General features: G+C 40.6%; 1 protein-coding gene across 1 annotated transcript in view; it reads right to left on the bottom strand.

Moving 5' to 3' along the window:
- LOC114245909 (proteasome adapter and scaffold protein ECM29) overlaps nucleotides 1-12,095 on the bottom strand; it is a 44,877-nt gene that overhangs the window by 6,699 nt on the left and 26,083 nt on the right. The window contains exons 24-34 of the mRNA XM_089736630.1: nucleotides 9,992-10,161; nucleotides 9,312-9,418; nucleotides 8,638-8,767; nucleotides 7,915-8,036; nucleotides 5,981-6,200; nucleotides 4,997-5,251; nucleotides 3,554-3,743; nucleotides 2,752-2,882; nucleotides 1,883-2,034; nucleotides 1,089-1,281; nucleotides 252-390 (exon numbers count right to left, since the gene is read on the bottom strand). Coding sequence (XP_089592756.1) covers nucleotides 252-390; nucleotides 1,089-1,281; nucleotides 1,883-2,034; nucleotides 2,752-2,882; nucleotides 3,554-3,743; nucleotides 4,997-5,251; nucleotides 5,981-6,200; nucleotides 7,915-8,036; nucleotides 8,638-8,767; nucleotides 9,312-9,418; nucleotides 9,992-10,161 — 1,809 coding nt within the window. The remainder of the gene's footprint in view (nucleotides 1-251; nucleotides 391-1,088; nucleotides 1,282-1,882; nucleotides 2,035-2,751; nucleotides 2,883-3,553; nucleotides 3,744-4,996; nucleotides 5,252-5,980; nucleotides 6,201-7,914; nucleotides 8,037-8,637; nucleotides 8,768-9,311; nucleotides 9,419-9,991; nucleotides 10,162-12,095) is intronic.

Below are 12,095 nucleotides of genomic sequence, written 5' to 3'. Positions count from 1 at the left end.
ATTTTAAATTATAGATATAAAAACTATTTATGACTACATATTTATATATTTTTTAAATACTTCATTAAAATATTGGACGCCACTCGTTGCTAACGCTCGCGCTGGCCTGTAACAGGTAGACTACGCGCATGCGTTCGCGTGCCACGCATTCACTCTCGCTCTGTCTCTTTCTATTCCACGGTTGCGTTAAACGTTTAACGCAACCTTGTTGGAAGTCGCATTAGAAGTTTCACTTCAATCTAAATACACACCCTGTGTTTCATAGTCCTTGGGCCAGGCCTTGCCGAGCAGCTCGTAGGCCGCCTCCTTGAGCTCGGACAACTGTTCGCGTCGCTGCCTCACGCCCTCTATGTCGTCGTCGTCCGAATCTTTACCCACCGACGATTCGTCCTACGAATACGATAAAATACTTACAGCCCTATTCGGATGAATTTAGGGATTCCTATTTTGTCGTTAAATTAATATTGTATTGGATTCTTTTATATGGGACTCTCTTGACATTTTTCTATTCAGTAGACGTCATTCGCGACTTGATATTAAGGGATCACCGAAAATTATAAATTTCATATTGGCACGAGTATTATACTAAATAACCGACCACCACCATTTCAATCTAAGCAAAGATCAATATTTCTTAGGCTGTACTGAACACATCCCTTGACGTTCTCATGTCTGTGACATTGGCATTTAATAACGGCCCACCTGATAGTGATCGGTTACCATCGCCCATGGACATTAGCAATGCCAGGAACAGAACCAACCTGCTGCCTACCGTTAAGTACTCTCCACAAGCTTCGTTTGAAAAAGGACATGTTTTTTTTAACCTACGTATTCTAGTCAGATCGAAGAGTCATGCTAAATTCACCGGACGAGTAGGTCAGCTCACGGGGCTTTAACCAAAGGACGTTGCTAACACTAGCCCTCGCAAGGGTAGTGCTTCGCAGAATCTACCAGCGGATCGGAAACGCGACCCACTGAGAAGATCCGGCGAGAAACACAGTGGGCTGTGTCTATGGGTTAGAGACATTTAGCGCTCGGACAACACTGAGTTGTCTATGGGTCGGTATTGTAACGTCATGTCAGCTCACCTTGGAGAGTATAACTTTAACAATCTCATAGACTTGACTGAACCGGTCGCAGTGCACGACGGAGAGCGCCTCGCCCAGCGCCGTGATGGCGTGCTTCTTGTACACCATGTCCTGCTTGCGGCACTCCGCCAGCAGCGCGTTCACGCACTCGTTGGCCAGCGCTGGAGACAATGGAGATTCCTTGTCTTTTATCCTGTGAAATTAATTTCAATATATATTATATATATATAATTCTACTGTACGTGTGTATTTCACTGAACTCGTCCTAAACGGCTGGACCGATATGAATGAACTAGCTTTTGCCCGGGACTCCGTCCGCATGGAATAATTACTTTGGCATAACGCTAAATTTTACCCACGACTTCATTTACGTAGAAAATGAAAATATTTTTGAGTTATAGAATGTTAAGAAACTATTTAAACCTCTATTTTGAAACATTCTTTATTGGTGCTCCACTTGTATTGGTCTTGCCGTGATGTTATATAACCTATAGCATTCCTCGATAAATGAATTATCTAACACTGAAAGATTTTTTCAAACCGGACCAGTAGTTCCTGAGATTAGTGCGTTCAAACAAGCATACTCTTCAGCGTTATAATATTAGTATAGGTTTTTGTGTATGCATTCATTCATTTCATTCATTTAGTGTATGCAGGACAACGCCTGTCGGGTCCGCTAATATATATACACATATATATTTATAAATATATATCTGGTCTGAATGAATACCACTGATATGTCTGGTATGGTATGGTCTGAATGAACTAAGAAGACCATAACTGGCGCTACTCACGCGCACAGTGCGGCGAGCGCCTGCACCACGTTGTGCTTGCCGCTGTAGGTCTTGCCGTGTATGGCGGCCAGCAGCGAGCGCACGAACTGCTCCCTCTGCTCGCCCAGCCCCGCCGACAGCACCTTGCATATCGTCTTTATGGCGTTCGCCGCCTGCCGAGACAACGATGCTCCTGTTACTCGGGCTTGAATACAAACAACTTAAACTAACTATTGTTTTAAAAAAAAGGTATTTGGTTATAGGTGATTATATCAAAAACGCGACAAACCACGCGACATAACCCATCGTCAAATTTTCTGATAAAATGTAGTATACAGTAGGCGCGCGAGTTCATGTCCATCCTGAGGAATGCGGTAGTGCTGTGACCTAGTTAATTAAGGTAATGTCGATAATAACCACCGATTTAGTCAACAGCTGTCAATTTGCTTTAATGTAACTTAAGGTAATTTTGCAATTTATGAAATAAAATAAATGTGATAAGTAATTACTTGTTTATTTCTAATTGAGAAAAATATTTTTTAAATTCCAATTCAATCACTATCAAATGAAAAAACAACCGACAGATCAGAGTCGGAATCAGTATGTATCTTTTTTCGTTAGCGTCAATTTTCGATATCGATAAGCGCGCGTCACAACCGTCAAGGACAACACTCGACGTCAGACAAACGCAGGGAGGTGGGCGAAGGTGGGGCGAGCTGTCTCCCGCACGTCGCCTCTGGCCCCGATGGACATGAACTCGCGCGCATACAGTAGTTAGTTATTTTTGTATATTACAATAACAAAATAGTTTATGATATTAATATGAAATGAATTCAACAACAATAAAACAAAATTGTAAATACTATTATGGTGGTGATGTTTTAAATGACCTGTATCTTCTTGGTCCAGCTGCTCAGGTTGAGAGCTCGCTCTATCTCGGTGCGTATGAGGGGCAGATGCTGTTTGATGCCGGTCTCTCGGCCCGGGCTGATGTCCATCCATAGGTCTTCGAATATCTCCGCTGTCGAGGGACAGATTCAATTTTGACATTAGATCAGAAGCGATGTTAATAATAATTTTAGGGATGAGAGTATTTTAAATTTAGATTTAATAAAGCAAGCCCCTGTAAACTCATCCGGCCTAGTTGTGTGGAAGCATGTCAAATGATTCTTTTTTTTTCGGAGGGAAGGAGGGACGACTGGCTCCTTTTACCAAGACAGAGGGGTACTGACTGAGCCCTGCTCGCCCACCTGCCCTAGTAAAACTAGAAAGGCATCGAGGCCACCAATAATTTCCCAAACATAAGACGAAGAAAGAAGACAGAGGGGCGAACACTGGCTCAGCCGAAAGGAGTGTACCCCCACTCCTATAACTGTCTATAACAACTTAACATCTAGTTGGTTGTGACCTCGTCGACTTTGTTACGTCACTTGGACGGCGTAATGCCTCTCGCGTAACGGCCAACCTAGTTTTAAGTGGTTACCTGAGCCCATAGACATCAACAACATAAATGCCGTTACCCAACTTGAGTTCTAAGTATCCGGTCTATAATAGGCGGGGTGATGATGCGTACTCGTGCGGGCTCAAAAAACTATTTAACGTGAAGATGTCCACAGCAGCTTCGATCGACAGTATTTACTTCCAAAGATCATTCAGACTTTATTCATGTAAACGTCGATGCACTAAGCGTACCGTCGTCCTCCAGCCCGTGCATGGCGAGGAACACCATGGGTGCCAGCACGGCCTCGTTGTCCTTGATGTGCTCGAGCTTGGCCTTGGACACGGCTTTGAGGGTGAGCGCGATGGCCGAGCGCGACACGTCGTCCTCCTTCGTCTCGTACAGCGACACTAGCTTCTTCATCAGTTTCTCGACCGATTGGGGCTGATATAAATATATACATATAAAATTAAGTTACTTCATCTCTTGTGTTTTCATATAAGATTCAATAAGTATAAAGAAATTTTGTAGCGCATCCACATGTCTATCATATATTTTAGAAATGCAGAGATTCATTAATGAGAAAAATAATATATATTTTCAAATAATATCCATTAAAAACTTACAAAACGTTTCTATATTCCCTGAACCTTATACGGAAACACATAGATTACGAATAAATGAACTTACAAAAATTTTTATTATATTATTACATGCGACAATGTTGTAATTTCTAATCTAAATTATTAATTACTAGCTGTACCCCTCCGTTTCGCTGGGCATTTAAAATTAACATTATTATTTCTCACCCCCACAAAGATTCTCATCATTTACGCCCCCGCAACTGGTGTAGGGAGTCCAACGCTCATATAAATATTGGCCTATGCATTAAGTACATGTACTTTCTACATGGATACCAAGTTTCAAGTCAATCTGATACATGGTTCAGTAGTTATAACAGAACATCCGTAAAAACCACTGTAGACTTATCTATACTAATATTATAAAGAGGAAAGATTTGTTTGTTTGTTTGTTTCGAATAGGCTCCGAAACTACTGGACCGATTTGAAAAATTCTTTTTCCATTAGAAGCCGACATTGTCCCTGATGAACATAGGCTACTTTTTTTAATTTTTTTTTTATTTTTTTTTTTTGGTTTCATGTGTGTTTTAATGTTTCCGAAGCGAAGCGAGGGCGGGTCGCTAGTATATCTATATATTAATTAATACGTGAAGCAAAAAATTTGTACCCCTTTTTACGAAAATTGAGCGGAGTATGAAATTTCCCACACTTATAGAGAATATAGAGAAGGAGTGCACTATGCTAATATTTTTTTTAAATAATGCATAAAAGATACATTAAATCAATAAAGAAAACATTACACACATTACCATGTACTTGACACACACACGCATGCATCCTATTTGCTTATTGTCAAAATTTTCTTATTGCATAAAGTCTATGGTCAAATTGAGAATAAACTAAATATTGTTTGTCTTTGCTAATATTTGTCTAAAGTGTAGTCTTGGCGAAATCTGTGATTATAGAAGTATAATAAATAATCTTTGACAAAAGAATCATAATAATGTTCAAGCTTATAATTTCAATTAATTATAGTCGAATTTCGACTACTGCGGGACCACTAGTTAGTATAGATTTACAAAAATTACATACAATACATTCCTAGGTTACACGAACCTTAGCGAAAGCGGCAACCTGACCGAGGGCATCGGCATAGTTCTTCCGCACCGTGGCGTTCCTATCGAAGGCTCCGTTCAGTAGATTGTTCATGAGCTTCCCCGCGACCGGCTCGAGGTCCGCCCTCAGATAGTGCGCGGTCAGCACTATGAAGTGGCAGCAGGAGACCTTCGTGCCGAGCTGCGGTGACTTCATCAGCTCCAGGATTTGAGGGAGCATCTCTTTCATGATTTCGATGTCGACGTATGGCATACACTGTTAATTTAATGTAAACAAACTTAGCTTGTGTTTTGTAATAAACATTCTAATGCCGGCCGCAAGTCGAGCCCGGTACCACGGTTTTTTTTTTTGTTGCCGTCGAAGGCAACGATGTGCATACGGCCCACCCGAGTGGTCAATGTCGCTTATGGACCTCAATAATGCCAGGAGCACAGCCGAGCAGATGCCTACTCTCCGCAAACCTTGTTTGAATAAGGTGTCGTAGCGCTCATATAAATAGTAACCAAAATAATAACAAACAAATTAAACTATAAGTGATTCGAATTTTGAAGTCGTCGTGGCCTAAAGGATAAGACATCCGGTGCATTCGTATGTAGCGATGCACCGGTGTTCGAATCCCGACGGCGGGTACCAATTTTTCAATACGTACTCAACAAATATTCACGATTGACTTCCACAGTGAAGGAATAACATTGTGTAATAAAAATCAAACTCTCAAAGTTATACTTTGCGTAATTACTGGTGGTAGGACCTCTTGTGAATCCGCGCGGGTAGGTACCATCACCCTGCCTATTTCTGCCGTGAAGTAGTAATGCGTTTCGGTCTGAGGGCTGGGGCAGCCGCCAACTATAGGTGGGTGTCGCATTTACGTTGTAGATGTCTATGGGCTCCAGTAAACACTTAACACCAGGTGGGCTGTGATCTCGTCCACCCATCTAAGCAATAAATAAAAAAACACGAGTACGGGAGAAACAGTACAGAAACCTTGACAACTGTGTCGGTGGTGTAGTGCTGCTTGGCGGCGCTGGCCCTCATGTCATCGAGCACGTCCCGCGAGCCGGAGTCCGCGAGCGCGGTGCTGAGGTACGACAGCTTGGCGGACTCCAGTTCACCCGCCGCCCCCACCAGTGCGGGGATCAACTTCGGCAGGAACGGCTTTAGGCTCTCTCCCGCTGAAGCGACCAGCTTCGATACAGTTTGTAAGCTGCGATAAATCAAATTTAAATGTAGTAAGCTGACTGTCTCGGTGGTGCAGTAATTAGGGCCTCTGACTTTTGCGCTGTGGGTTGGGGCTTCGATTCCCATATTGAGCGAACATTCGTATGATCAACAGATTTGTTTGCTCTTTGTCTTCGTGTTGGTATTTGTGATATTTTATCGGTATATGTAGATATAGTCTATGTAGACTAGTCAGGTCATAAGTATTGTCACACAGTAAAAACTTTTCTTTTAGAATGCTGGCCACAAAAAAGTTTATTGAATTCGAATTTCGAATTGTTCATGAAAATAAAAATGTATACTTTTAGAATTTTACTTATTTTTAAATATGGAGTGGACGCTTAAAGAAGACAGTGTTGCAGTTATTGCGTTGCATCGTTGCGGTTACGCGCCAATTCAAATTTTTAACATACTGAAAATTTTGAATATAACCAAAAGATTCGTTTATCGTACCATCAAACGATACAATGAAGACTCTAGTGTAGATGACAGGTCAAGAAGTGGTCGCCCTCGGTCTGTTAGGACTCCAGCAGTGATAAAAGCTGTGAAGGCGCGAATTCAAAGAAATCCCAAACGTAAGCAGAAACTGTTGGCCCTTCAGATGGGGTTAAGCAGAACCACGGTGAAAAGGATGTTAAATGAAGACTTAGGGCTTCGGGCATATCGAAGAAAAACAGGACATCGTTTGAATGCTCGTCTAATGGCCCTGAGACTGAAGAGATGCCGCGCTTTGTTGAAGCGGTACGCGGGAAAAAAATATCGGGAAATTCTTTTTTCGGATGAAAAAAATTTTACCGTAGAGGAGAGCTACAACAAACAAAATGATAAGGTGTACGCACACAGTAGTGAAGAAGCGAGCAACCCTATTCCGCGTGTCCAACGAGGTCATTTTCCATCCTCGCTCATGGTATGGTTGGGAGTTTCTTATTGGGGCTTAACAGAGGTACATTTTTGTGAGAAAGGTGTAAAAACGAATGCAGTTGTGTATCAAAATACAGTCCTGACGAACCTTGTGGAACCTGTTTCTCATACCATGTTCAATAACAGGCACTGGGTATTGCAACAAGATTCGGCGCCAGCTCATAGAGCGAAGAGCACACAAGACTGGCTGGCGGCGCGTGAAATCGACTTCATCCGGCACGAAGACTGGCCCTCCTCCAGTCCAGATTTGAATCCGTTAGATTACAAGATATGGCAACACTTGGAGGAAAAGGCGTGCTCAAAGCCTCATCCCAATTTGGAGTCACTCAAGACATCCTTGATTAAGGCAGCCGCCGATATTGACATGGACCTCGTTCGTGCTGCGATAGACGACTGGCCGCGCAGATTGATGGCCTGTATTCAAAATCACGGAGGTCATTTTGAATAAACTTTAGTGTCATAAGAATCTATGTTTTGTTAAGTTCATTTTGGTATATGAATGGTTACATAATGAATAAACTTGTTTCAATTATTTTACATTAAACATGTGACAGAATTTATGACCTGACTAGGTATATTTAAGCGTATATAAGTATTTATGTCAGTCTCTAGTATCCATAACAAAGGGAATCCTAATTTGGAGCTGGATATCCGTGTTTCTTTTCCTGGTTATTTTTAGTTTTATCTCTCAAAATCTATAGCTTCGTTTATGAGTTTTTTTTTTGTTTTGTTTATTGCTTAGATGTTTATTTCTAAATATTATAAATTGAAAGACTCACCACACAGCCCTGACTTCCTTCACTACATTAGTGATACCGGTGTCCAACAGGACGGGCAGTATGATCGCGACGATCTCTTTGCCGTCTTTCCCCTGACTGACGTCACAAGCGCGAATACAGAGCTACGATAAAAAAAAAATTAAATTTTCACACCAATATTAATGATTCCGCAGAAATCCGAATACCATTAAATGGCTCCTGATATATTGGATTTTAGGTTGATTAGATCTCACATATATTTTATAGCACACTTTAAACTAGAATACCGCTTCGCTCCAGATAGAAGTAGGATTGATACTAGACGAAACGCTTTATCGTTAGTAATTACACAAATTTTTGAACGAGTTACAGCTTATTCAAAATAGAGAGGCTATGTCGGCGTAACCGGGCGAGTAGGTGAGCTCAAGGGACTTTAGCCGAAGTGTTGCCAACACTGGCCACTGGCAAGGGCAGTGCTTCGCAGAATCTACCACCGGAAACGTGACCCACTGAGAAGATCCGGGGTGAAACTCAGTGTCTGTGGGTTAATTTACTCGAGCCCTTCGTCGCAAGCGACGGATTCGACGGGGACAGTGACCGGTGCTTGTGGTACCTAAAAGCCCCGTTAATGGATCGGGAGGCTCCGTAATAACGTGTTTAGGGCGACGTCAACTGTTTACCATTCGGTCCACAGGATTGGGTACGTGCAACTTGTTGTTGTTGTTATAACAAAGAACGTTATACCTTGGAGAGCGTGTTGGCGGTGGAGGCGGCGGCCTGGCGCGTGCCCTCGTGCACGTCGTCCATGACGCGGAACAGTTGCGACCAGATCGTCGACAGCTGCTCCGACGAATCGTGGAGACTTTTTGCACCGCTGACAAAAAAATTAGTAACAAGCAATTAAATAACAAACAGAACTATTTATTTCTATCCTGTAAAAAAAAATAAAAAAAAATAAAAGAAAAAAAAAACATGCCCGCTGAGTTTCTTGCCAATTCTTCTCAGGACGGAGGCTAGTTTTTGTGAATTGGCGGAAGTTTTTTTTGACGTTCAACAACTATGTACTTTCATTTATGTTGAATAAAAAAAATTGATTTTGATTTTGATTTGATTTGATACGGGTCAGGATATTAGAGGGAAGTTGTAAAATTATTGTATTGTCATCGGTCTTTGATGCGTGTACAAATTTTCAGGTTAATCGAACGTTTTGAACTGGATGAGGATGACACTCAAAGATCCCGTTACATATCAAGCTAATAAGAGCGTATTAAATACCAAAAGTATTTATGTAAAATACCAAAGAGAATATTCTCAACATATCACTACACCTGACTTTATAAAAATTGCTAATTTGTTCATGTTTCAATAGTTTCTTGTTTTGTTATAACTATGTTACTGATATAAAATTACATGTTTACCGTAACAGTTCAGCCAAGGCAGTGCAACAAGCCATTCGCACCCGCCACTGGTTCGACGTCATGTTCGCTACAAGATCGTCCAGAATTTCCTTGTGATATTTTTGAACCTGAAACAGAACACGAGAAAAACAATAAATTCCCAGAGTACATACTAAATAAATTATGAATTACAAAAACTACATTTCTGATTAAGATACTAACTATACTGAAACCTTAGAACTTATATCTTAAGGTAGGTGGCGGCATTTACGTTGTAGGTGTCTGGACCGTGAGCGCCTCCACCCATCTCAGCAATAAAAAATAAATAAAAAGAAATGTTTTCTTTTTCAAGAATTTTTTATAGACTATCTGACCCGGCAGACTTAGTGCCTCAATCGATTAATAAAAGACCTAACCTTTTGTATACAATAAACTTAAAACAAGCAAAAGGAATCCGCCCGACGGGGGACACATCAAAGGAAAAACAAAATTGTTATTTTTATTTAATGCCGAGCATTTTCATATTTATTTACCTTTTAAACCTTCTGTGGACTTCCACAAATCATTTAAGACCAAAATTAGCCAAATCGGTCCAGCCGTTCTCGAGTTTTAGCGAGACTAACGAACAGCAATTCATTTTTATATATATAGATAGAAGATAGATAGATAGAAGAAAAATAGTGATTTCCAGCAATAGTTACAGTGGCCTGCGTGTTGGGCACGATGGCGTGCCATATGCTGGTCATGGAGGTCTGTATGCGCGGCGTGGGGTCGAACCGGTAGCGGTACAGGCGCGGCACTATCCGGGGGAGGTGCTCGGACAGCTGGGCCCCGGCTTGCGACGCTATGGAGTGGAAGCCGAACGCTGCCCCTGTAACAATCAAAATAACAATAGTAACAATCATTTTTGTCTTCAATGTAACACTTCCTATGCCTCATCACATTTAATAAAAATTCTCAATTTATATCGAGGGCCGAAGAATGATGTGATTCAAAAATACATAATTAATATAATATCGTGTAATAAAATCAAACCCGCAAAAATTATAATTTGCGTAATTACTGGTGGTAGGACCTACGGTAGGTACCACCGCCCTGCCTATTTCTGCCGTGAAGCAGTAATGCGTTTCGGTTTGAAGGGTGGGGCAGCCTTTGTAACTATACTGAGACCTTAGAACTTATATCTCAAGGTGGGTGGCGCATTTACGTTGTAGATGTTTATGGGCTCCAGTAACTACTTAACACCAGGTGGGCTTTGAGCTCGTCCACACATCTAAGTAATAAAAAAAAAATAAAAAAAGTGGAGGATCGTACGCAATCGCAAGTTCTCAGTCGCTCGTATATTGTATTAAAACAATAAACAAATGTCGTTACTCAGTGTTTGATTAAATTTAACCTAAACCACAAAATGTTGACTCGTTTTTTTACAAAGTCCGAGATGCCGCTTCGTAAGGTATAATCTTAATAATGTTTTATAGCAACAGGATATGAGTTTTATAATTCGAGGGGTGAAATGCTTTTTTTTTTTTTTTTTTTATTGCCTTTGTAGGCAGACGGGCATACGGCCCACCTGATGGTGAGTGGTTACCGTCGCCCATGGACTTCAGCAATGCCAGGGGCAGAGCCAAGCCGCTGCCTACCGCTTAATACTCTCCATAAGCCTCGTTTGAAGAAGGACATGTCATAGCGCTCGGGAAACACCGTGGAGGGGAGCTCATTCCATAGCCGGATGGTACGTGGCAAAAAAGATCTCTGGAAACGCACTGTGGATGACCGCAGTGGCTCCAGGTAGTATGGATGAACTCTACTCCGGTGGCGGGCGGTGCGATGGTAAAAACGAGATGCTGGTATCATCTCGAACAATTCCTCTTTAATTTAATTATTTTATTTCTTTTTATTTGGTTTAAGCCACATTTCGCTTAATACGCAACATTTATATTTGTAATTAAAGGTGCGTTTTATATGGTATTAGTATCAACGATTTGATGTTTTTAATTGAACTAGTGATCCCGTAGTAGTCGAAATTCGACTTTAATCAATTGAAATCGTAAGTATGTACACTATTATGATTCTATTTTGAAAGACTATTATACTTCTATAATCACAAATTTCGCCAAAACTACACTATAGAAAAATATTAAAATAATAAAGGCAACCAATATTTAATTTAATCTCAATTTGACCACAGACGTCAAAAACAAAAGTTTGACAATAAATAAATAGTATGCATGCGTGTGTGCGTCAAATACAATATGGTAGTGTGTGTAATGTTTTTTTATTGATCTAATGTATGTTTACAATTATAGAAAAATATTAATTCAAATTCAATTCAAAATCATTTATTTCAACTTGGATGTCATCAAAAACACACTTGTTGAATGTCAAAATGTAAAAGAAAATGTTAACTCTACCACCGGTTCCAAAAAAAGCCACAGTCCTGAGAAGAACCGGCGAAACAAACTCAGCGGCCTTTTTTTTTTTGTATTTTCTCAACTATTTTCTTTTTTTTTTAAACAATAAAACATATTTACAGTATACAAAAAAACAAGTCAAAAAAATACAATTCAAATAAATAATAATAATAATGAAAAATGAAAAGGCCAGGAGCGAACGCCTCATTCCCACGTAGTGCCATCTAGTAAAAAATCCTTAACTTTATAATATGCCTTGTTGCACAAACGTTCCTTGACAGTTTTCTTAAATCTATGAACAGGTAGTAGTTGAACGTTTTGTGGGATCTTGTTGAAAAGCTGTACACCCAGCCCCCTGAAAGAGTTGCTTATTTTCTTAATTCGAGCATCGACA

Source organism: Bombyx mandarina, chromosome 22 (assembly GCF_030267445.1).
Source record: "Bombyx mandarina strain Sakado chromosome 22, ASM3026744v2".
Classification (NCBI taxonomy): domain Eukaryota; kingdom Metazoa; phylum Arthropoda; class Insecta; order Lepidoptera; family Bombycidae; genus Bombyx; species Bombyx mandarina.
Note: the sequence above shows the minus strand (reverse complement) of the source record. Positions and strands in the feature narration are given on the sequence as shown.